The following is a 21,453-nucleotide window of genomic DNA, read 5'->3' on the forward strand; positions in this document are numbered from 1 at the left end:
ACACACACACAAATACATGTGGATATGAGGCATTATTTCGGTCACAAAAAGCATGTTTGTACATTTATTACATTTATCTCTTCCATATTGTTTCCCCTTCACGGTTTTGCTATCTTGTCCATCAGCATAAGAAATTAAATAGGAAGTTCTGAGGAGTTTTGTGGACGCTACAGATGACAACATGAAGGCCACAGACAACACAGAAAAAGTGTGGAAACTTAGAAATGCATAAAATATTTGTGTAGTATTGTATAATACCATTCCAAATTTTACAATAAGATACTATAAACAGCCCATAAAAGAAAAAGAAAAAGAAAAACATTGCGACTTCTTTTCTGGTATAAAGAGAGGGCCAAAAAAATCTAGGTGGATTTTCCAGATGGGGGGGAGGGGTTATTTGGAAGGAATAACTACCTACTGAATCAAGCCTATTTTTGTTGGCTCTAAATAAAGATCAAAATAACAATGCTTGATACACATATGGACTCACAGATGCCTTGTAATTCTTCTCTAGGGGCCCTTGGTTGGGAACCCCTGAGCTCTCTAGGACTCAAAATAATGATATGGCAGCCGCAGAATAACACCATCTTATAGCGCCCAGGGCCAACAATGGATGGGACCTTCCTGTTCTCTGGCCATTTGGAGTCCCGGAGCCAATTCTGGGTTCTTGAAGACATCGGCCATGACATCGGCCATGACATCAGCCATGACATCAGCAGGGGGGTGCCTTGATGGGCAAGTGACTTGGATTTCAGCGAGGGTGGCTGTACCAAGTCACCAGCCTCTCTCCTCCACAGCCATCCGGGCCGGGGGCAAGACAGAGGTCAGGATGACCGGCAATGGCCTCCAGCTCCGGCTACCACGGGACGGGAAGGCTATTGGTTGTCTGCAGAATGGCCAGAGGAAGATTATCTCCTACAGGGATGGGTTCGAGAAACTAGCCAAGTTAGGCCCGGAGAAGGAAAACTTGGTGTTTGCGGCACGGACACAAGATCCCGGTTCAAGCACTCGGACGCCTCAGCTCGCTCCTCCGCGGCCGCAGAAGCTGCAGCGAGGAGGGGAAGCTGCAAAGGCAGATGTCCTCTTACCGAGAACCACCTTCTAATGTTCAGAGGGGAGAGCCTGTCGTGGTCCGGCCCCCCGGAAACAGGAAGGGGCCTCTGGTCATTGAGCCCTAACGGCCTCACTTTACAGAGGGAGGAACTGAGGAAGCTGCTTGAGGCCACAGGAGAAAACAGCCCGAGCGGCCTCTCCCAGCGCAGGGATACAGTCTTTCCTTAGTGCCTCGGGAGATACAAAGTATCAGGGCCTCCCCCACCGGTTAGCATTGACTTTGAGGTTGGCCGAGCCCTTTGCAAACAGTCGGCCGTCCCATCCTACATCCCTGGGAGGCGGCCCCGGCGGCATCCCCCATTTACACAAGGTGTAAGGGACTTCCCCGGCTCGTGGGCGGAATTTGCACTCAGGTCTTCCTGCCTCTCGCGACAGAGCTCTCCCAAGCATGCGTTTTGCTGTGTAAAGTGAGGCTATTTAGGACACATGCGCAGAAATGGTAAAGCACCACGGATTTCTCTCCTTTTAGAAGGGGATCCAAGAGCCTCATGACCTGCCCCTGCATTGCCAGCCTAAGGGGTGCAAGAGGACGCGGCAGTCCCTGCGGCTGTTATGAGACCTCCAGGGCCCGCGGGGGCGACATGTATAGCGTCCGGCGACGCTCTAGCCCACGCCTGGCGGCGCATCGTCATTGGCCGCTGAGGCTTTCGGGATCGTGGCGGCAAGATGGCGGCCCCCAGGAGCGAGGAGGGAGTAACCATGGCGGAGGAGGAAGCGGCGGCAGCCGTGGTCGAGGCTGCGGGGCGGAGCGGAAGGTCCGGGGTGGAGGTGCTGGTTTCCCAAGACACGTCGGGCTCTCCTCCTCAGTGTCCCCACGGTGGGTCCTGGCGGCGTGGAGGGCCCTTCCTGGCCAACCACCCCCCTCTTCTCCCTATCGCTTCCGAGGGGCTACTGTACAAATCACGTCATACTTAAGGACCTCAGTTTCCTTATCAGTAAAATGGTAGTGGGGTGGTCTCTGAGGCCCCCCTCCCCTCCCTATAAACCTTGTCCCGTGAACCCTTCCGGGTAATGCTTCCGGACTCTTCGTTCGTTTTTGTCCGCGGATTGGTGCTTCGAGCCCCTGGCGAATCCTCCCGCGCCCTACAAGCACCGGGCTTTCTGCTCCCTCGGGTCCGAGCGAACCGGCGGGCGCGTGGTGTAGGAGCTTGCGTAGGGGCGGGGGAGAGTGGGCAGGGGACAAGCCAAGGAGAAGGCTTCCCTTTGGGGTACTGCCCACCCTCCCGAGAACGGCTCAGGGATTTCCTGGTGCGGACAAGCACTGATAGACTCAGAGGCAGCCCTGGTGTGCCGGACGTGGAAATGGGGGGACACTGAGGCTGCTCCCATTCATTCCCTGAATTGGGTTCATGTTCGCCTTCTAATAGTCGTGTGAACTCGGGCAAGGCTCCTTAACTTTCTGGGCCGTAGATTAGTTGCGTCATCTCAAGGATGCTTTAAGGAAAGTTTTATAAACCTTAAAAATGCTTCACAAATGCGAATATCTGTTGTCTCCATTTTACAATAAAGCAGCTCCTTTCCACCACACGAAGCTTCACGTCCTCACATTTCATTTTTAAGTGAGTTCAATTTCCAAAAGATGATATTTATTCATGACTTCAGATTATTTATTTAGATTATTCATGCCTGAAAGTTGTTCCATAGAAATCTTGTTAAATTAGTCAAAATGATAGATTTAGCATGATAGAATTTAGAGTTAAGGAATTGTAGAAATCAGCCTGTTTTACAGGTGAGAAAAAGGTGACTTAGGCAGTTAAAAATCAAAACCCAAGGTGATACAGAAAAGTAGGATTTCAACCCCAGTATTAAATTTCTAAATGCTAGACTTTATCCTACTACCTTTTAATAAAAAACAAAACAACAACCAAAAAAAAAAAATGTACAATTTTCATTAAAGTGAAAACTAGCAATTTTAAGTGGAGTTCTAGAAATTTTTCTTATGCAAAAACTGATGGTACTGTTAATTTTTATTCTGTAGGTCCTACTCTTCTGTTTGTAAAGGTGAACCAAGGTAAAGAAGAGGCTCGAAGATTTTATGCTTGCTCAGCTTGTAGAGATAGAAAAGACTGTAATTTCTTTCAGTGGGAAGATGAAAAGGTATGACAGTTTTTGGAAATACAGTGGGTTTTTTTTTTTTTTTCTTGTTTCCTGTTATGATAAGAGAGAGGAAGTTGTAGAGCAGATAGAGTTCAGACTTGTCATCAGTAATATTGGATTCAAATTTGATTTCTGAAACTTAATAGGTGTATGTTATGACAGATAACCCCTCTGGGCTTCAGGCAACTCTCTTAAGACTGAAATTATAGTTAGAGTGCTTATGATAAAAGGACTGTATCACAAATACGATTCCAATGCTAGGATTTCTCACAGTGATGAAATTAATAGACCCTTGATGTAGTGATATGTGATATAATTAAACTGGTAAGACCTAAGAATAGCATAGATTTTGAATATGAGTGTCATAGAAAATTAGCATTGTAGGACATTATGGATCATGTTTTTAAAGACGGGGAAACGTGGGCAGCTAGGTGACACACTGGATAAAGCACCAGTCCTGAAGTCAGGAGGTCCTGAGCTGAAATATGGCCTCAGACACTTAATATTTCCTTGCTGTGTGACCCTGGGCAAGTCATTTAACCCCAATTGCCTCAGCAATAAATAAACTAATTAATTAGTTTTTAAAAAAAAAAAAAGATGGGGAAACTTGTGGCACGTAGAGACTAAGTGATTTGTTCAAAGTAACATAGCTATTTAGTGACAAGAGATAAGATTAGAACTCAGGTCTCTGATTTTTAGTCCAGTGACATTTTCACTGTCTTGTGTATGAGAGAGATCGTAGGATTTAAAGCTGAGAAAGATCTTTAAGGTAAAGCGGTCCGACACATTCATTTTACAGATACAAAATTTGAAACTGAGAGGGCTACAATGATACTTGTAAAACTACGTGTTATAAGCCTATTGTAAGTTTCAAAAAAAGGTAACCTATATAAATTTTTTTTTTCAAATCTTAAAGCACTGTATAAATGCCACTTATTGTTATTATTACCTAGGGCCACATAGATAATAAAGAGCCAAAGTCCAAAGATCTTAGATTACATACTCCGTTTCCATTACACCATGAATGTGGTGCCCTAATCTTTTATTGTTAGAGACTAGGATTAGTGAATTTTTATTATCACAAAGATATTAATTATTGGTCAGTGAAATCCTTGTCTTGAAAATCTAGACCTCTTTCTGTCTTTTAATGCTTGGGTAAGATTTAAAATCCATGGGAAGGGGTTATATACATGTATACATATACACACACACATATATATATGAATACAGACATGTGTATGTATATAAAAACATCCAAGATCATCTCCAGTCATGTTGATCAATATCTTGCCACTGGACCCAGATGGCTCTGGAGGAGAAAGTGAGGCAGGTGGCTTTGCCCTCACTTAAATCCAATTCATTTGCTTGTCATGGTATCACTTCCCTGATGTCGTGGTCCTCTTTGAGAATGAAGACTAAAACAACATGTATATAAAACTACATACGATGACATGATATATATAATATGTGATTATATAATATATAAAATGAAAGCTTTTAATTAATATTTTCCTGTATTTGGTCACATAAATTCTATTTTCTTTCATCAGGATTATGGCAAGCAATCTTTCCCTGAAAGATAAAACAGTCAAGATATACAAAAATAGGATTCAAATGAAGACCTCCATCAATTAGCTTTAATGAATCAAAAAACTCCTTTAAAAGAACATTTAAGGTTGTAACAATATGAAAGTTAAGGAGAATTCACACCTTTTCAACCTGTCATATTCAGTTATACAGAGAACTTGCTGGAGGCCTTCCTTTAGGTCTTTTTCTATTTTGAGAGTTCTAGTACTAGTACTGACTCTCCACATTTCCCTCCCTTACTCTCATCACATGAATTTGCCCACCTATTTTAATAATCAGAATTTCCTGGATGTTGTTTTTTATGCTAGTTCTTTCACATAAGGTATTATTGGAAATACGATGCAACCTGTTTATGTCCATGCATTTCTCCATTGCTTTTTGGATAATCTGTAACTTTTATTTTTTTCAAGATTATGATATTCCAAGTTTTTCAATTATCAGGACATCATAGATGTTAAAAAGATATGTTTTGGGGTGACTAGATTGCGCAGTGGATAGAGCACTGGCCCTAAAGTCAGGAAAACCTGAGATCAAATCTGCCCTTACACAGTTAACATTTAGTAGCTATGTGACCCTGATCAAATCACTTAATCCCCATCGCCTTGCCAAAAACAAATAAACAAAATATAAATAAAAATGTATATTTTTGTGTTGGGGGCAACTTAGGATTTATTAAAAGCACATCTTAAATTTCCTTAGTGCCATGTAGCTGCTCTCTTTCTCCTTTTCAGTTCTGGGTCCAGCTCATTGTCTTTCTGCAGTAGTTGTCAGATATATGTATTAATGTATTAACCCAGTAGACTGGCTATTGTTTCCCTAAGGAGATATTGAAGGTTGGTCATGACCATTGCTAATAAAAAGCTCCACCTTTAATGATGTTGAAAATGGCCTTGTGATTAATTTCCTATGTTACATTTCTGAATTTTGAATGATAAATTTTAGTTCTATGAAATTGAGATAATGGAGAGAATATAATATAATAATATAAATATAATATAAAATAATATAAAAATTTCTAAAGCTTTTAAGGAAGAGTTTTCAGCATTGCTACTTTGAAGCAAATGAATCCTGATTACTCTTTTTCTCCAAACAAAAATTCATGTATGTGTTAATTTTAGTGCTTTCAGAGGTTAAAAAGAAAGACTTTCCTAAAACTCATTAGGTTCTTCTGGTTTCTTTTAAATCAATAGGTGATACATCTTAACTAATTAGACTTTATGTTTCTTCATGTAAAAAATATCCCTGCCATTGTTTTAGAATATTTGAGAATTTCTCTTTACATGATCTATGTTCTTCTTTCAGCTGTCAGAAGCTAGACTTGCTGCCCGAGAAATCTACAACAGACGTTGCCAGCCTCCTCTATCTCACAAGCAGTATGTAGAAAGGTGCTGCTATTGTATTGCTTTTAATTATTACTTCACTGTAACCTCTTCCCCTAAAATTAACAACCATTGTGGCCAAATCTTTAAACAATTCTAAAGTATAGTTTTTGCTAGGAGGCTGGGGAAGTGAACAGAGAGACTCTGAGACTGTAAAATATTTTACTTGGTGAATAAGATGAATCAGTGGGTTTTATTTGGAATTAAGCAGGATAGGATTGAGCAGCTAGGGGCCTCAGTGAATAAAATGTTGGGCCTGAGTTTAGGAAGACTCATCTTCCTGAGTTCAGATATAATAGCTATATGATCCTGGACAAGTCACTTTCAGTTTCTTTACTTGTAAAATGAGCTGGAGGAGGAAATGGCAAACCATTCCAGTGTCTGCAAGAAAACCCCAAATGGGGTCAGGAAGAATTGGATATAACTAAACGACAAGGGAAGATAAGATTGAAAAAAAGTTAATGTTAAATTTGGGGTGATTATAAAAATCGAGACAATTTTGTTATCTTTTTTCAGTGATAAGGATTTTGATCCTCAGCTAGAGATCTTAAATTTCTCTTCTCAGAATGTGGTTCTTTGAGGGGAAAAAAGGATTATAGAAGATTAACTGAAGTTTGATGCTTTATTTTTCATGTAAAGTACTTTTGTGAGATATGAAGTATTGGAGAGGTGGGGAGGGAAAGTAAAAAACTCTTCAAATGACTATGTTTTAGTTGTTTACAATGAGGTGGTAGTCTTCCTTGAGAATAGTTTTCAGCTTCTTAATAATTGATGTTATCCATCTTTTTATTTTAAATGCTTTTTTTAACAGAGTTTTTATTAAAAACCTGGGATCCCAGGATCTAAAGCCAGGATAGATGTTGGGGCATCTGTTTCACCTCCCTTACGACATCAGTGTCAAAACTTGAGAAGCATTTAGTGACTTGGTGTGGGTCACACAGATAAATGGTAGAAGAGGCAAGATTCAGACTCTGGTCTTCTCATTCTAAATCCTGCCTCTTTTGGCTGTTCCTTACTTGCTGTGTATGATGTGTTGGACTTTGGGTCTTCAGCTAGAGGCCTGATGCCTTCAGAAGCTTAGTAACCAGTAGAAAAGTACATTGATAATAATGTTGACGATAAAGTTTAATTTAAATAGTCAGTTAGCAAGCATTTATTAAGTACTTTGTACCAGACCCTGAACTAAGCACCTACAAAAAGGAGAGGGCAGGAATCAGGGAAGATTTTAAGGATGAAATGCTATCTCAGCTGACTCTAAAGTTCTTTTGATAATATAATTTAATTAATTTGGTTTCTACTCATTTGGAATTTGCTAATTTAGATATCATGTCACCCACAGTTTGGCTGTCAGGTGATTGTTTTGATCACAACAGTTGATAAAAAGTCTTCACTAAAGTTTAGAGGAATTGTCATCTTTAGGTTAGGGAGGTTTCTGTATCAGTGAAACAAATGATGACTTTTCTGAAGTATTGAAGGATTGAACACAAGATTCACATTGAGTTTAAAATAGTTTCTTCTAAAAAATTTCAATAGAATTTTGACTTTTTCTAAGACTTAAGAATTTAAAGATTTCTTCAGTGTACCTTTTACTTGTTTCCTTCCAGTTAATTTATTTTTATTTTTATGATATACAGCTTTAATGCTTATGATAACATCAGTGATCACAATGAAGTTGTAATTTTGAATTATAATTCTTTTTTAAACTTACTTGTGCCTATTTATTATTTATTTACTTGAAAAAATAAAACCAAATTTCTTTTAAAAGAAATTCCATGAAGGAGAATACTCTCTAAATCAAAATGGACTTCCTACTCATTTTTAGTTAACAAGGTTTTGTTGTGCTTTGATTGAATAATTTAGTTTTAAAATTATGGCGGAAAAGAATGATGGGGGCTAAAAAAAGTTAAATAGTATGTTATCTGATTTGTGTTACGGAACTGACATTATTGCCCTCCTCTTTGGGTTCCACAAAATAGAGCTGATCATTATTTTTCTTACCTCTTGGGAAGAGTTCTTTGGTACAGTAAGTTCAACTGATGTATTTATTTCTGTGGTTAAGCATCAGCGTTTCCTTTGACTTCTTGAAGGTGTGCCATTATGCCGTTACCAAAGATGTTGACACACTCTTACTGTGACCTATAGAGTCCTAGTGAGAACATATTTGAATGCTAAAATCAGCATTAATTTATGTGCATCCAGAATAGCTTTGTTTAGTTGATATTTCATTCGGTTGTTTTTTTTTTCAGTGCTCATTTAAACTCAGATTTTCAAAGTCTGCTATTAGGGAAATACCATAAACATAATTTGTCTACTCCGGGAAAGGCAAATGGAACATCAAATGGAGATCAATAAAAATGACATTTCAAAATGCTAGCCTGCAATTTGTGAATCATGCTGAGCTGAGCAGCAGAATGAATGTTTTTTTTTTTTTTTCCCTTCCTAGGTATGTGTAGTAAATATGAATAAGGAAGGAAAAATGGAATAATCAACACTTCTTCAAATCTTCACGTTCTTCTAACCAAATTTTTAAAAGCCTAATTCTGATTATCTTAATTTAGTGATTTATTCAAATGGTTATCTTGAGGAGAAAGAAAGCATACACAAGAAATCTCAACATCCCCCCCCAAAAAAAATTAATAAAACTACCACCAATAAGAATAAATGAAGTTTATGCTAGTGGGGATAAATATTTCTTTAAAAAGCAAAATATGATTCATGTGCTATAAACTTGGAATAACAATATTAATCCTTATATTTTTATGACAAAATTTATCAAAATAAAAACATTTTAATGTAGTTAGTAATTTGAATACAGTTCCAAATTTTTTCTTTTCAGTAGCCTTATGATTTGGCAATGTGCCCTTTAAAGAAATGATCATTGTATGTTCCTTACAGACTTTTACTATAAACTTTGAAACTGAAGCTGTATAAGGACATGATCAATTTTTTGCTTGGCTAGAGACCTAAGCAAAGCTTTTGACCTTTTTATCGTTGTAGGAAAATATCACTGAAGAAAGTTCTTCGGCCAGTGCAGATCAATTTCTATTCTGTAACATATGGTCTTAGTTGTTTGGGATACTGCATGGCTGCATGATTTGCTCAGGGTCCCAGCTATATGTATCAGAGGTGGGCATTCTGTCTTACTATACCCTTTTACTTCAGGTAGCTCACTGTCTCTGTCTGACCTGATGAGATGATGTATGCATTGGTGTCAACTGTCGAACCTAAGCAAGGTCATGAGAGAGCAGTGGGGACTTTTTTTGGTGACCAGAGAATGGCTCCTCTGAGTAGACTATTCAACTCAAAGCCTCTGATCAGTTCTATGATTTCCCTATGAAACCCCTCGAGGCCTGGTTCCTGAACAAAAGTGTTAAATGTGGATAAACTTTATGATTGGTTGACTGAGTTCTAGCTTCTCCCTTGCCTTTTATTACTTACCAGCCCTTTTCCCTATTGCTGCTTTGATTACTGAATCACTGAAGTTTTTTTTTCCCCAATATATAGAGATCATCCAAAGGGCAATTATAGGGATGAAGCATTTGTTTTATCGTCTAGTCAAACAGTGTGTTGTAATAGAAAAGGGTATCAGCATAGCAGTCAGTAAATCTGAGTTTGAATCCAATTCCTTCCCCTTTGTCCCTTTGTAATGTTATTGTGAGGTGATTTATCCCATTGGGTCTCATTTATAAAATTAGAGTATTGAACTAGGTAGTCTCCAACCTTCAGCTCTGAATTTATGATTTTAAGTTTTGTTGACATCAGTGCTCCAAAGTACCTCTGTCAAGGCCAAAGTTTAACATAAGACTTGGTGCTTAGATGAAATCTGATTGATTACATTGACTTTATATTTAATTCATTGTGTATCTTGCAAAGTCTCAGGACTTAGTTTCATCGAAATCACAAGAATCTACCCAAACTCTAGGGATCTTTTGGAGAACCATTTGACGTAACTGGATTTAGATATTTCTAACCATCATCTGACGTGACTGATGGATTTGCTCTCTCCCTTTCCTATGTTCCCATTGGTTAATGAATCCTGAATTCAGACACAGTGCCTGGCCCATAGTGAGTGCTTCATAATTGCTTTTTCCCCCTCTCCCCCCTTTTACTTCATAACTGATGTGCATTGACAAGCATGAAAGCAATCTACATTTTTTAAACACTGACAATGACTAGTTGTTTTTGCCTCTGCCGACTTCTGCACAAGAACAATAAATTCTCAAGAATGCCGATTTTGAAAGTGGATGTAAAAATGATTGGAAACATCTCATTTGGGCCTTATGACAATCTTTTTAAAGAAAAAAAAGTCACATCAGCTCTTTCATGGAGTAGACTTTGAACATGATCTGCATTATGAGCCATTTCTGTCTTTTGGGACGAAGGATTGGAGGGCATAATCACCTTTTAACTGGGCTTCATCAATATTGCTGAGAATAGAATTCCTTTATAGCAAACATCTTTTCTTTAGAAGGTTATTTTTCTTGCTAAGTATGCCATAAGAGCTTGAAGAATGACCTTAACTTTTCATTTTGTAATGACTAACACACCAAGTAAGACTATTTTAACATTTAAAGCCAGAAATATAAAGATTTGTCAATAGGTTTAAACATTATAGTTGTAATAGTGACCTCAGTTGGAGTTATATATTAAATTCACATTTAAAATGGATATTGATCTCCATTCAGTGGCTAAATTGGAGCATCTTCATTCTTATGAAATTGCTGATTCTTTTCTACTTTGTACTTATTCAACTAGATATAAATTATAACCGATGTATTTTTCTTGTCCATTTTTCAAATCTTTGGGATTTTCAAAAGTACTTTTTGAATATTAAAATATTAATTATCCAGTGTCTTCCATAGAACTGACTTAAAATTTGTTCTGTCTTGTTGAATTGTATTGTTGAAGATATTGGAAGTTTATTGAGCTGCCTTTATCTCAAAGAAAGTTTTGCCAAAGATGTCAACAGTTGCTGTTACCAGATGATTGGGGAAAGCATTGTGATCACCAGGTACTTTATGATATCTCCATTGCTCAGCTAAAGAGGCCTAGTCAACTCCTGTATCCATTGGAGAATAAGAAGACAAATGCTCAGTATTTGTTCACAGACAGAAGTTGCCAGTTCTTACTGGACCTGATTTCTACTCTCGGATTCAGAAAAGTTTTGTGTGTTGGAACACCAAGGTATGTTAATTTTTTAAAATTCCATCATCATTAGAAATGGATTTTTATTGAACTGATTTGTGCAAGTACCCGATTAGCCATAGTGATACACAGCATAGTTCTTGACATCAAGGTGGTAGAACGCATCTCTGTTAGTTTCTTTTGGAGAAACATCTGTAGGCCACCGATGCGGGGGCCTACAGTATTGTGCCAAACAGGATTGGAGATTTCATAAATGGCAGCATATTCTCTAACAGCTATACTTGCCAAATGCAGTTTAGGACATTAAGAGAAAGGAAATAATACCCATTAATAGTCATTTTTTTTTAAAGGTTTTCTGCCTTTTCTTAGAAAGATTTGTGTGTTCTATCTTATTTATGAGATTTTTTTTTTGTCCCCACTCTTCTTTTAGGTAAGGAAAAGCCACTATGTTTTAAACATTAACAAAACTGATAAGTTGATTTTGAAAAACCTGTCCAAATCCTATTGCTTATTTCATTGAAAGTTTTGTGGAACCAAGCTTTCAAACAATGGGAAAGATTAATCATTTCAGCTTTTTTTTTTTTTTTTTTTTTTTTTGCTGTCTGTGGTGTTGGTAATTTCTTACTAAATTGCTTTCATTAATTGCTTCAGGCTGCATGAGCTGATCAGATTGAAAGCATCAGGCGACAAGGAGTCTGACGTTAAAAGCCTTCTGCTGGATATTGATTTTAGGTAGGTTTACAAGACATAATATTTGTTATTTTTTCCCAAACATCTTCTGGTTTTTGCAATTTTCTTTATTTAGTTTTTTTATTATCTCTCTTTTCCCTTCAAGCTGGGTCTCAAAGGCAGTAGTTGTTTATGAGATAACTTTTTGGCTGTTAGACATGAGAACTCGATGCTGATTCTGTTAGATTTTGTCTCTCGGGAGACAAAATCTGTTCTATTCCTGTGCTTTGCCTAATCTGCTTCCGACAGAATGTAGTCCTGGCTTGTTTTAAAGTTTGTTATTCTTTGGTTTCCTATGAGTGAAATGTCTCGTTCATTTTATCCTGAAACGAATGCTGAACTCCTTCTTACTTAGACAAGAATTTGTAGAATTTTGCTTCGTCACCAAATTTTCAAGTTCTATCAAAACATATTTTTTTTGGTCCATTTCATCTGGAGAAGAATTTATTTCCCTCCATTGGCTGCTTATTGGAGTGAAGGTGAAGACCAACTAGAGAATAATTGATTTGTTCTAATTTCATTTGCTGCCTATTGCAAACTTTTTTCCTTTCTCCTCAAGTGCTTCCATGGCATACCCTCTTCCCCCTCTCAGATAAGGGCTTTGTTAATATTTCACTGAAAATATTTTTTCCCCTCTTCTTTCTACACATTTTATTTTTTTTTAATTTCAATATTTTATTTTTCCAATTACATGTGAAGATAATTTTCAAAATTCCTTTTTTGTAAGATTTTGATTTCCAAATTTTTTCCCTCCCTAATTAGTTCCCCTTCCCCAAGATAACAAGCAGTCTGATATGGGTTATATATATGTACAATCAATTTAAATACATTTTCATATGAGTTGGTGTTCTGAAAGAAAAATCAGAACAAAAGGGAAAAACCATGAAAAAGAAAACACAAACCACAAAAAGGTAAGAATTGTGTGTTTCAGTCTGTATTCAGTCTCCATAGTTCTTTCTCTGGATGTAGATGGCATTTTCTATCTCAAGCTTGTTGGAATTATCTTGGATCACTGCATTGCTGAGAAGAGCTAAGTTTCTCATAGTTATTTCATAATCTAGTTGTTAATGTCTACAATGTTCTCCTGATTCCACTCACGTCACTCAGCATCAGTTCATGTAAGTTTTTCCAGGCTTTTCTGAAATGAGCCTGTTGATCATTTCTTATAGAACAGTAGCATCCTATTACATTTATATACCACAACTTATTAAGCCATTACCCAGTTGATGGGCATCCACTCAATTTCCAATTTTTTGCTGCTGCTAACATTTTCACAAAGGTGTGGCCCTTTCCCCTTTTATGATGTCTTTGAGGCATCTCTGAGTCAGTCACCCTTTGGCACAGTTCCAAATTGCTCTATAATGGCTGGACCGGTTCACAGCTCCACCATGAGAATATAGAGCCCATTCTCTGAGTGCTCTGTTTTCTCCCTTCTCCTGTCTTCCTGCACATATTGTCCTCCCCTTCAGGAGAGGGGGCCCTTCTTTTGGCCCAAGGTCAACTTCTCCACGTGCACACTTGATCCCATCTCCTTCTATCTTGTGCAGTGTTGCTCCCACTACTATATTTACTACTTTTCAGTCTCTGGCTCTCTTCCTTCTCCTTCTGCTTGCAGACATCCCAGGTGTCTCTGTCTTTAAGAACCCTTGGCTTGAACTGAGCATCCCACTCACTTCCTCTCCATCTTGTCTCTTGGCCAGACACTTGGGAAAGCTCTCTCCTTGTGCTCGTCTCTCTCTTTCTCCATGCACTCATCTCTTTTCCTGACCCCGTTGCTCAGCAGCAGCTGTTCCCTCCATACTCACAAGCCATCTCTTATTTAACAAAGCTTTGGGCCTTTTCCTCAGTCCTGCTCCTCCCTAGCCCTGCTGATGGCTTTCTCCTCCTGGATGCTGCCTCCACGCTGAGACTCCATGACCCAGTTCTCTCTGGAACTCCTTGTCCCACCAGACCCTCTGCAGACCCCAGAGCTTTACACCGGACTCACTCCTCTTCTTCCTCTGTGCATTTCGTTTGGTGACCTCATCAAAGGGTTCAGTCATGGAGCCCGAGCAGCCGATTCCCACATATGTGTTCCCACATAATGTGTTCCGCCCTAATTCCTCTCCTGAGTCGCTGTCGCCCATCTCCAGCTGCCTGCCGGACATTTTGATTGACTCCTCTTTGAGCATTCCAGCTCAATTATCCTTCCCCTATAGTTCATTCCTCTTCCCAGCTTGTCTCATACTGTTGAGAGCACCCCATCTTCCTAGTGCCCTAGCTCCAAACCTCAGGGTCCCTCTCACCCCCTGACCTAATCTGTTCTATTGTCAAATCTTGTTTTTGCTCAGCCATTATTTTTTGTGTATCTACTTGCACATTCACCGCATCCCCTCCAACCTGTCCCACGACCCCTCTGCTTCCAGCCCTTTTCCATTCAGCCCCCAAAGTGATCTCCCTCAAATGTGGGCCCACCCCTGTTGCTTCTCTTTTCAGGGAACTCCCATGACTTCCTGTTACCTCCAGAATGACATAAAGCCGTTTGTTTGGCCCTTAGTAAACTGGGTACTGGCTGCCTTTCCAGATGTGCTCCGTAATTCAGGGACGTTGCCTCCTTGCCAGCCCACCCCCTATGGCGCTCCATCTCCTGGGCCGGTCTGCACTTCATACCTGGAACATTCCCCTCTCTGCCCCTTAGGCTCCCTACAGACCCCATCTTTAACAGGAGAACTTTCACAGTCTCCCCAACAGCTGGTGCCTTCACTCTAGGACGGCCTTCCAAGTAGGCTTGTATGTAAATAGTTGTATTTGACATTCACATTATGTTGTCAATAGTGGATATTGCTTTTTTAATCCCTTGCCTTGTGACTTTCCTTTTTGAGAATATTATTTATTGGTTTGCACCAGTTAGAAACACATTTGTGACTACAAATGAAGTCAAAATAAGGATCGTCTTCACACTGTGATTTAAGTATATAGTCTTGTTTGACTTTGCAACAAATCCTAGTGTCGAGGGTTGTCACGGGTGGCGAGTTTGTCCATCAGCTGACTCTCTCACTGTGGCACAAAAGTGATGGTGGATCCCTAAGAGTAGTAAACTTTGGTAGGTACTATCAAGCTCGAAATCGAGTATCGTCCAGGGGTCAACTTGCTAAATGCAAAAGAGGCTGACCACCAGATTAGCAGCAAAAACATATATTTTTTTGACCACAGCAACTCTCAAAGACTACATACAAAGATTTGTGATTAGCATTAATGGAGGGGATGTCGCCTTCCCATCCCTATGACAGATCCGTGGAATATTGTATATTGGAACACTGTATGTTGGAATCCTTGTGTAGGTAGCACCTAGCAGTCACTAGATGTGATTACAATACCCAAAACTGATTATATTTTCATTTTGGTTATATGCCTATGGCCTAAGGATCCTTTTTTGGGAAAAGTAGAGTTAATATTTGCCACAAGATAGATTCCTGCAAGCTTTAATTACAAATTTAGCTTAGAAGATATGAAACTGTATTTGGCAACCTATCATCTGAATATAGTTATTTTTAAAAAATGAATCTCTTAGGTTGATCTCATGAACTAATTTCATTCAGTTCTTGATTACATTTCCTGTGTATAGTACATGTTTCATATTTGGTAACTGACTCTTATTTAAAGAGAATGAATGGCCAAATTAAATGAATGTCCTTTTGAGTGGCTTTCTAGTGCATTCATCCCTGATTGGTTTTGTTTGCCTTATTCAGTGTAGAGAATAATTCTTTGTGGCCAATTTCATTTTAAGAGGGCATTGTTGAGTGATTTTTCATAATTTAAAATATGAATAATTATGCTCACTTGTTTGTAACTTGATGAAAGCTTGGAACTGAAATCTTGGCTTTTTCTCTCCATTGCTGCCTTTAATATTTTGTCCAGGTGTCCCATGATACTATTTTTATCTAGTTCTTAATTTTGAAAAGATCAAATGGATGTTATTAAAAGAAGATATTAATCTTTTTATGAAACAATGAAAAAAGATAAGTTGGTGTAACAAATATATCTTTTTCTAGCCTTCGAAAGCAGAAAAAAACTATCAACTTTAGGATAGCTTCTTGTAGTTATGACTTTCCTGTTAGCTATTTTATTTGCATATTATCTATTGAAAATAAATAGGTTAAAATTGAGTTAATCATTATACTACATCTTTGTGAGATAGTCATTAACAATGACATTATGTTTATTTCTTCATGTCCACTTAAATTAAGCCATATTTTAAATATTTTCCTTTTCTCTGGGCCCTTTGTTCATCAATATACTAATTTTTTACAGTGAGTAAATGTGTTGACATTATATTCAGAAATGCTAGGCGATATTATATAGAGAATGGGGACCAGCTGTTTTGCATCTCCTCGGATTACAGAATGAGAGGAAATGGGTTTTAACCATAGGAGGAAGAATATTGGTTAAATATGATGAAAAACTGTATAGAAATAATAGCATTAAGTTAGCATGACTAGGAAAGACTAAGGATGTCTAATATAATAGCCATTCACCAGTAGCAAAAGGGGAGTCAGAAGTTCTGGCATGATATCAGCAATTTCTGGTTTTAAATCAAGTCAGTTTGGATTTCCTTGGATTTTTCCAGACTTTCTACCTGGGCCCTCCATTCAACAAGATGATTAGACATTGGATACAGTGATCTGATTGCTGTAGAATTAGTATAGAACGTGGATCATTCAGGTGCAGCCATTCAGGAAGCCTATGAGATAGAACCAATGGGTTCCAGAGGGCTTTTGTTTTTAATGTGATTCACTAATATAGTTTAAGTAGTTCAAGAATGGCAGCATGATGTAGTAGAAGGCTTGAAGGGTAACATTGGAGTTGGAAAACCTAGATTTGAGTCTTGCATCTCACCCAACTTGCTTTGTGAACATGGGCAGGACACTTAACCCTTTAGTGCCCTAGGCAATTATAAGATTATAGTAGGTAGAAGGATGTTCCATACTGAAATTCCTCATCCTGGATTTCTATTCCTGAAACTCCTTTTTCCACAGATCTGAGGGGAAACAAAATTCAACTTAAAGAACTATTTAGAATTTTTAAAAATGTCTTCAGTGCTTCTATAATGCTATAACCACAGTCTTTTAGAGACTCTTCCCAGTGGTACATTTCATAACCCATCCAGACCTTTTCATCCTGTGCACTTCTTTCCATACTCTCTCATAAAAATCTTCCCCAAGCCACTGAAGGGCTTCCTTAGAAGACCTTTAAAAGTCTTTTAAGAGGGGCAGCTAGGTGGAGCAGTGGATAGAGCACAAGCCCTGAAATCAGGAGGACCTGAGTTTAAATCTGACCCCAGACACTTAACACTTTCTAGCTGTGTGACCCTGGGCAAGTCACTTAACCCCAATAGCCTCAGAAGGAGAAAAAAGTCTTTTAAGATTTCATGACTCCCAGTGTCAGACTTGAGTTGTCCATCATTCTCTCTGCATGACCAGCTCATCTCCTTTTCTAGCCATATGTAAAATCATTCTCATGAATATCATAAGTAATAAAAACAAATATATGGATCATTCTTTGCTGATGTCCTCTTGGTCATTTTTGATAATAATACCATCCCAGGCATTTGGTGTCTTCCCTTCTAAGTCTGATATACTTTGAAAGAATTGTTCCTTTGATGCTTTCAAAATCATCACTTCTTACATGAATTTATTTTCATCTTTATTTAGGCAAGTGGCCACTTCCTTACTTCATCTTTTTAATTGCCATTTGTGTTTCCTTATATAGTGTGTGTGTGTGTGTGTGTGTGTGTAAGGTGGTTCATCTGCCATTGAAGATGAAATTGCTCTAGAAATCCTGGAAGATCTGTTTTGGTTTACATCCATTTGTTGTCCTTTCAATTTAATTTACCAATACTCTAGATTCTGATTTCATTGAGAATGACATCAACTTTCTGTAACCTTATTTTTCCCTTCATTGCTTTTAATTGTTGTGTGAGTCAGTGTATTGCTAGTAATTTCCTACCTTCTTTTCCAAAATAAGTCTTATTCTAAGCTAGTGTTGCCCTTGGCTGCCATTTGTCTCTCTTTGGCAAGATGATTAAATGTTTCTTGGGCTGAGTCAATTCCTAGGCCCCTTGCGATAGTGACTGTTTTACATTGGTTAAATATCTATTATAAACGAAGATCATCAGTTGATGTCATTTTCTTCAGTCATTTACTATTTTTCAGCCAATAGTTTATAATCATATGCAGTGTCTTCATATCGTCTTCCTAATTTGGTATGGATTTTCCCCTTAGTACTAAGTAGTCTGTAATCAGACTACATACACAGTCAGAAATGACTCCTCACTTTGTAATCATTTTCCTGTCTGTTGGATTATTTAATTCATTTCCACTTTTTAAAATAACATTTGATTCTTTTTTTCATGAGGTATCTTCCTCTTTTTTAAGGAAGAGTTCATGACATACCCAAATAGTCTCCAAGCTTTTGGCCTTATTTCCTTCTTAATTCTGAACAAATTTTTTTTGCTCTCTTCTCTGTGCCCATCCTCAATTCACTCAATTCAGGTGTCATTGTCTTTGGCGACTTGGTTTGGAAGTTTTCATCAAGTTCTTCATAGAATTTTTTCATCCTTTGCAATAGGCGATAGCACATAAAGTGCAGTTATCTTCATAGAAGTCTTTTTTCTTTTGCCCATTATATGTCCTGCAGGGTGAGATGGTCAAGTGTCTCAGGAAAATGAATCATTTCCTCTGTTTGCCTCTTGAGGGAGAATCTGTGAGTTATATTTTTGTCTGGATGTAGCTTCCTTTTCTCTTCTGGCTTTATTCGTAGAGAGACTATCAATAGAGAGGTTCAGCTCCTCTCACAGTATATTACCTCTTTGGTTGTTGAACAAAGACGTCACATTTCAAGTACTAAGAGTTCAGTGAATATTTATAAATAATGTAAAAACTGTGATTTTTTTGGGGGGGGATAGGGGAGCTCCAGTACCATCCCCTCTCCTATCTCTGCTTCTCAACCATCATTGCTGGAAATGGAAGTTGGCAAGGGGAGAGATGGAGCTCTTAAATAGGCTTGAGGGACAGTCAGCACCAAGTAGTTAATTCATTAGTGATAAGTTTCTCTATTCTTAATTTGGATAGAATTGAAAATCACCCACAGTCTGCTTTTGCATTGTTAATTGAACTATATCTAGCTTGGTAAATTTTGTTAGAGTTAGTGTTTTGGTGACATAAACTTTGAGAAGGGAGGAGAAAAACTTGGAACACAAGATTTTACAAGGGGAAGTGTTAAAAAACTATCATTGCATATATTTTGAAAAATAAAAAGCTATTTTTTTAAATTAAATTATTTTTACATGCAATTGGGAAAAAAAATAAAATATTTAAAATAATGTGGGGGGAAAAAGAGAAATCTCTTTAACAGCTGTCGCAGGGATAGATTATAAGAGTAAAAGGCTTGAAACAATAGTTTGGTTTTTATTTATTTATTTGTTTGTTTCAAGACCTGCAGTGGAAGTAAATACCTTTTCCATGGATTTCTGGGAAAAACATTCAATATATTCACCTTAAGATTATTGAATAAAGTAATTGGGTTGTCCTTCAAAATTTCATTGCTTCTGATTAAATTTCCTCAGTATGGTTAGTCCCTCCATTAGTGCATATTGCAACTTTTTTCTATCTTCTCATCTTTTGTGTTTCTAGTCCATGTTTCTCTCTTGCTCATTTTCTCCATATATACCTACCTAAGTTTCCACCTAACATGCTCTAAGTCTTTTTAGATTTCATAGGTCTCATTGGAACCCCCAGCTGTCCATTGGAAGATGAACATCCGTTCTTTTACTAGATACCATTGCTTGCTTTTGCCTTGTGTCCAGTCCATTTTCTTTTTTGATGGTTCATTTCCAAGGTTTTATTCCGTCTGCCACTTCTCAAGTGTAGGTCATACTTTGAAACATGTTACTTGTGTTCACGTCCACTTCTCTGTTATTCTTTGAGTCATTTGCAATTTGACTCTTGGAAGATTGCAGCATTCCTCAGTCTACAACCACAGTAGCATCATTGTTACTTGTGGGAGAATATTTATGTTTAAAAGATGAAGTTTGTTCTCAGAAGTATCTTTGGATTGTTACCTTGTTCAGCTTCCCAAATTCAATTTAGCTCAGTCTCTTAATTCTTCCAATGTGCAGTGCTCAGATGTATTTTTTTAAATAGCTTTTTATTGACAGAACCCATGCCAGGGTAATTTTTTACAGCATTATCCATTGCACTCACTCCTGTTCCTATTTTTTCCCTCCCTCCCTCGATCCCCTCCCCCAGATGGCAAGCAGTCCTTTACATGTTGAATAGGCTACAGTATATCAGATGTATTTTTTTATTAATGGACTAACTTAGTGAACCAGCCATCTATCTAACTCTATATTGTATCTGGGTGATAATCATATTTTGTCCTTTTACTTTTTCCTATACGGCTTGTTAGGCTGGTTTTTCTTAAGGAGGCCCAGTAATGTGCTACACTCAGCACAGGAGAAAAATATAATCCCCTTTCTCCTTCTAATTCCCCCTTTTTTTGTATTATAACAATAAAATCAAATTATACATGCACTCATTATGTATGCCCATAGCAGAAATACAGTTCTTAAGAGTTGGTTTTTTTTTTTTTTTTTTTTTTTGTGCTTCTCTTGAGTCCTGTATTTGGAGGTCAAATTTTTTGTTTAGCTATAGTTTTTTCATTAGAAATAAATGGAATTCACCTGTTTCATTGGATGTCCATCTTCTTCCCTGGAAGAAAATGCTCAGCTTAGCTGGGTAGTTTATTCTTGGCTGCATTCCAAGTTCTTTTGTCTTTCGAAATATCATATTCCTTGCCCTTGGATCCTTTAATGGATCCTGCTTGATCCTGAGTGGAAGCTGCTAGATCCTGAGTGATCCTTATTGCAGCACAGAATCTTCTATAAGTTGTAATCTCACCATTGTATAGGGAATCCATCTTGGACCATGTCCAAAAAATCCTGCCTGATATCTTTGGTGAGGGTATATCTCAGTATTATTCTTTGTTTAACAGTAATCAAAGGAATATTAAACAGTTGTCCTTTTCTAAAAAGGTCTACTTGATTATACTTTTTAAAAAAATAAATTAGAGGATTTGTTAGAAAGTAAAATTATCTTGTCAAAAAATATATATATTTTTATAGGTGCTGATTGCATTGAATCTAGTATGTATCAACTTTTTTGTATTGATAGCCATTAAATATAAAGCTGAGCTGATTAATATTGGAAATTTAAAATGTTGGTGTTAAATATTTATTTTTTTCAGTGTTAATCACAAGTGAATATGACTAACTAATGCTAATCAAATATAGTAGTGCAGTACTTTCTAAAGTTGCTAAATATGTATGATGCACAAAATCCATTTTTATTTGCTATTATACCTTGAC

At 37.8% G+C, this 21,453-nt stretch overlaps 1 protein-coding gene across 3 annotated transcripts in view; it reads left to right on the forward strand.

Annotated features, from left to right (window-relative positions):
- The first annotated feature begins 24 nt into the window (after window positions 1-24).
- The window catches only part of ZCCHC4 (zinc finger CCHC-type containing 4), a 51,141-nt gene continuing 29,712 nt past the window's right edge, over window positions 25-21,453 (forward strand). For all 3 annotated transcript variants that reach the window (XR_007948319.1, XM_051965908.1, XM_051965909.1), the window contains exons 1-5: window positions 25-1,930; window positions 3,092-3,210; window positions 6,100-6,182; window positions 11,085-11,360; window positions 11,973-12,053. Coding sequence is in view for 2 of the 3 variants with exons in the window: in XM_051965908.1 (XP_051821868.1) it covers window positions 1,780-1,930; window positions 3,092-3,210; window positions 6,100-6,182; window positions 11,085-11,360; window positions 11,973-12,053 (710 nt within the window). In the remaining variant the exon portion in view is untranslated. The remainder of the gene's footprint in view (window positions 1,931-3,091; window positions 3,211-6,099; window positions 6,183-11,084; window positions 11,361-11,972; window positions 12,054-21,453) is intronic.

The sequence above is a fragment of the Antechinus flavipes genome, chromosome 6 (assembly GCF_016432865.1).
Source record: "Antechinus flavipes isolate AdamAnt ecotype Samford, QLD, Australia chromosome 6, AdamAnt_v2, whole genome shotgun sequence".
NCBI classification, from domain to species: domain Eukaryota; kingdom Metazoa; phylum Chordata; class Mammalia; order Dasyuromorphia; family Dasyuridae; genus Antechinus; species Antechinus flavipes.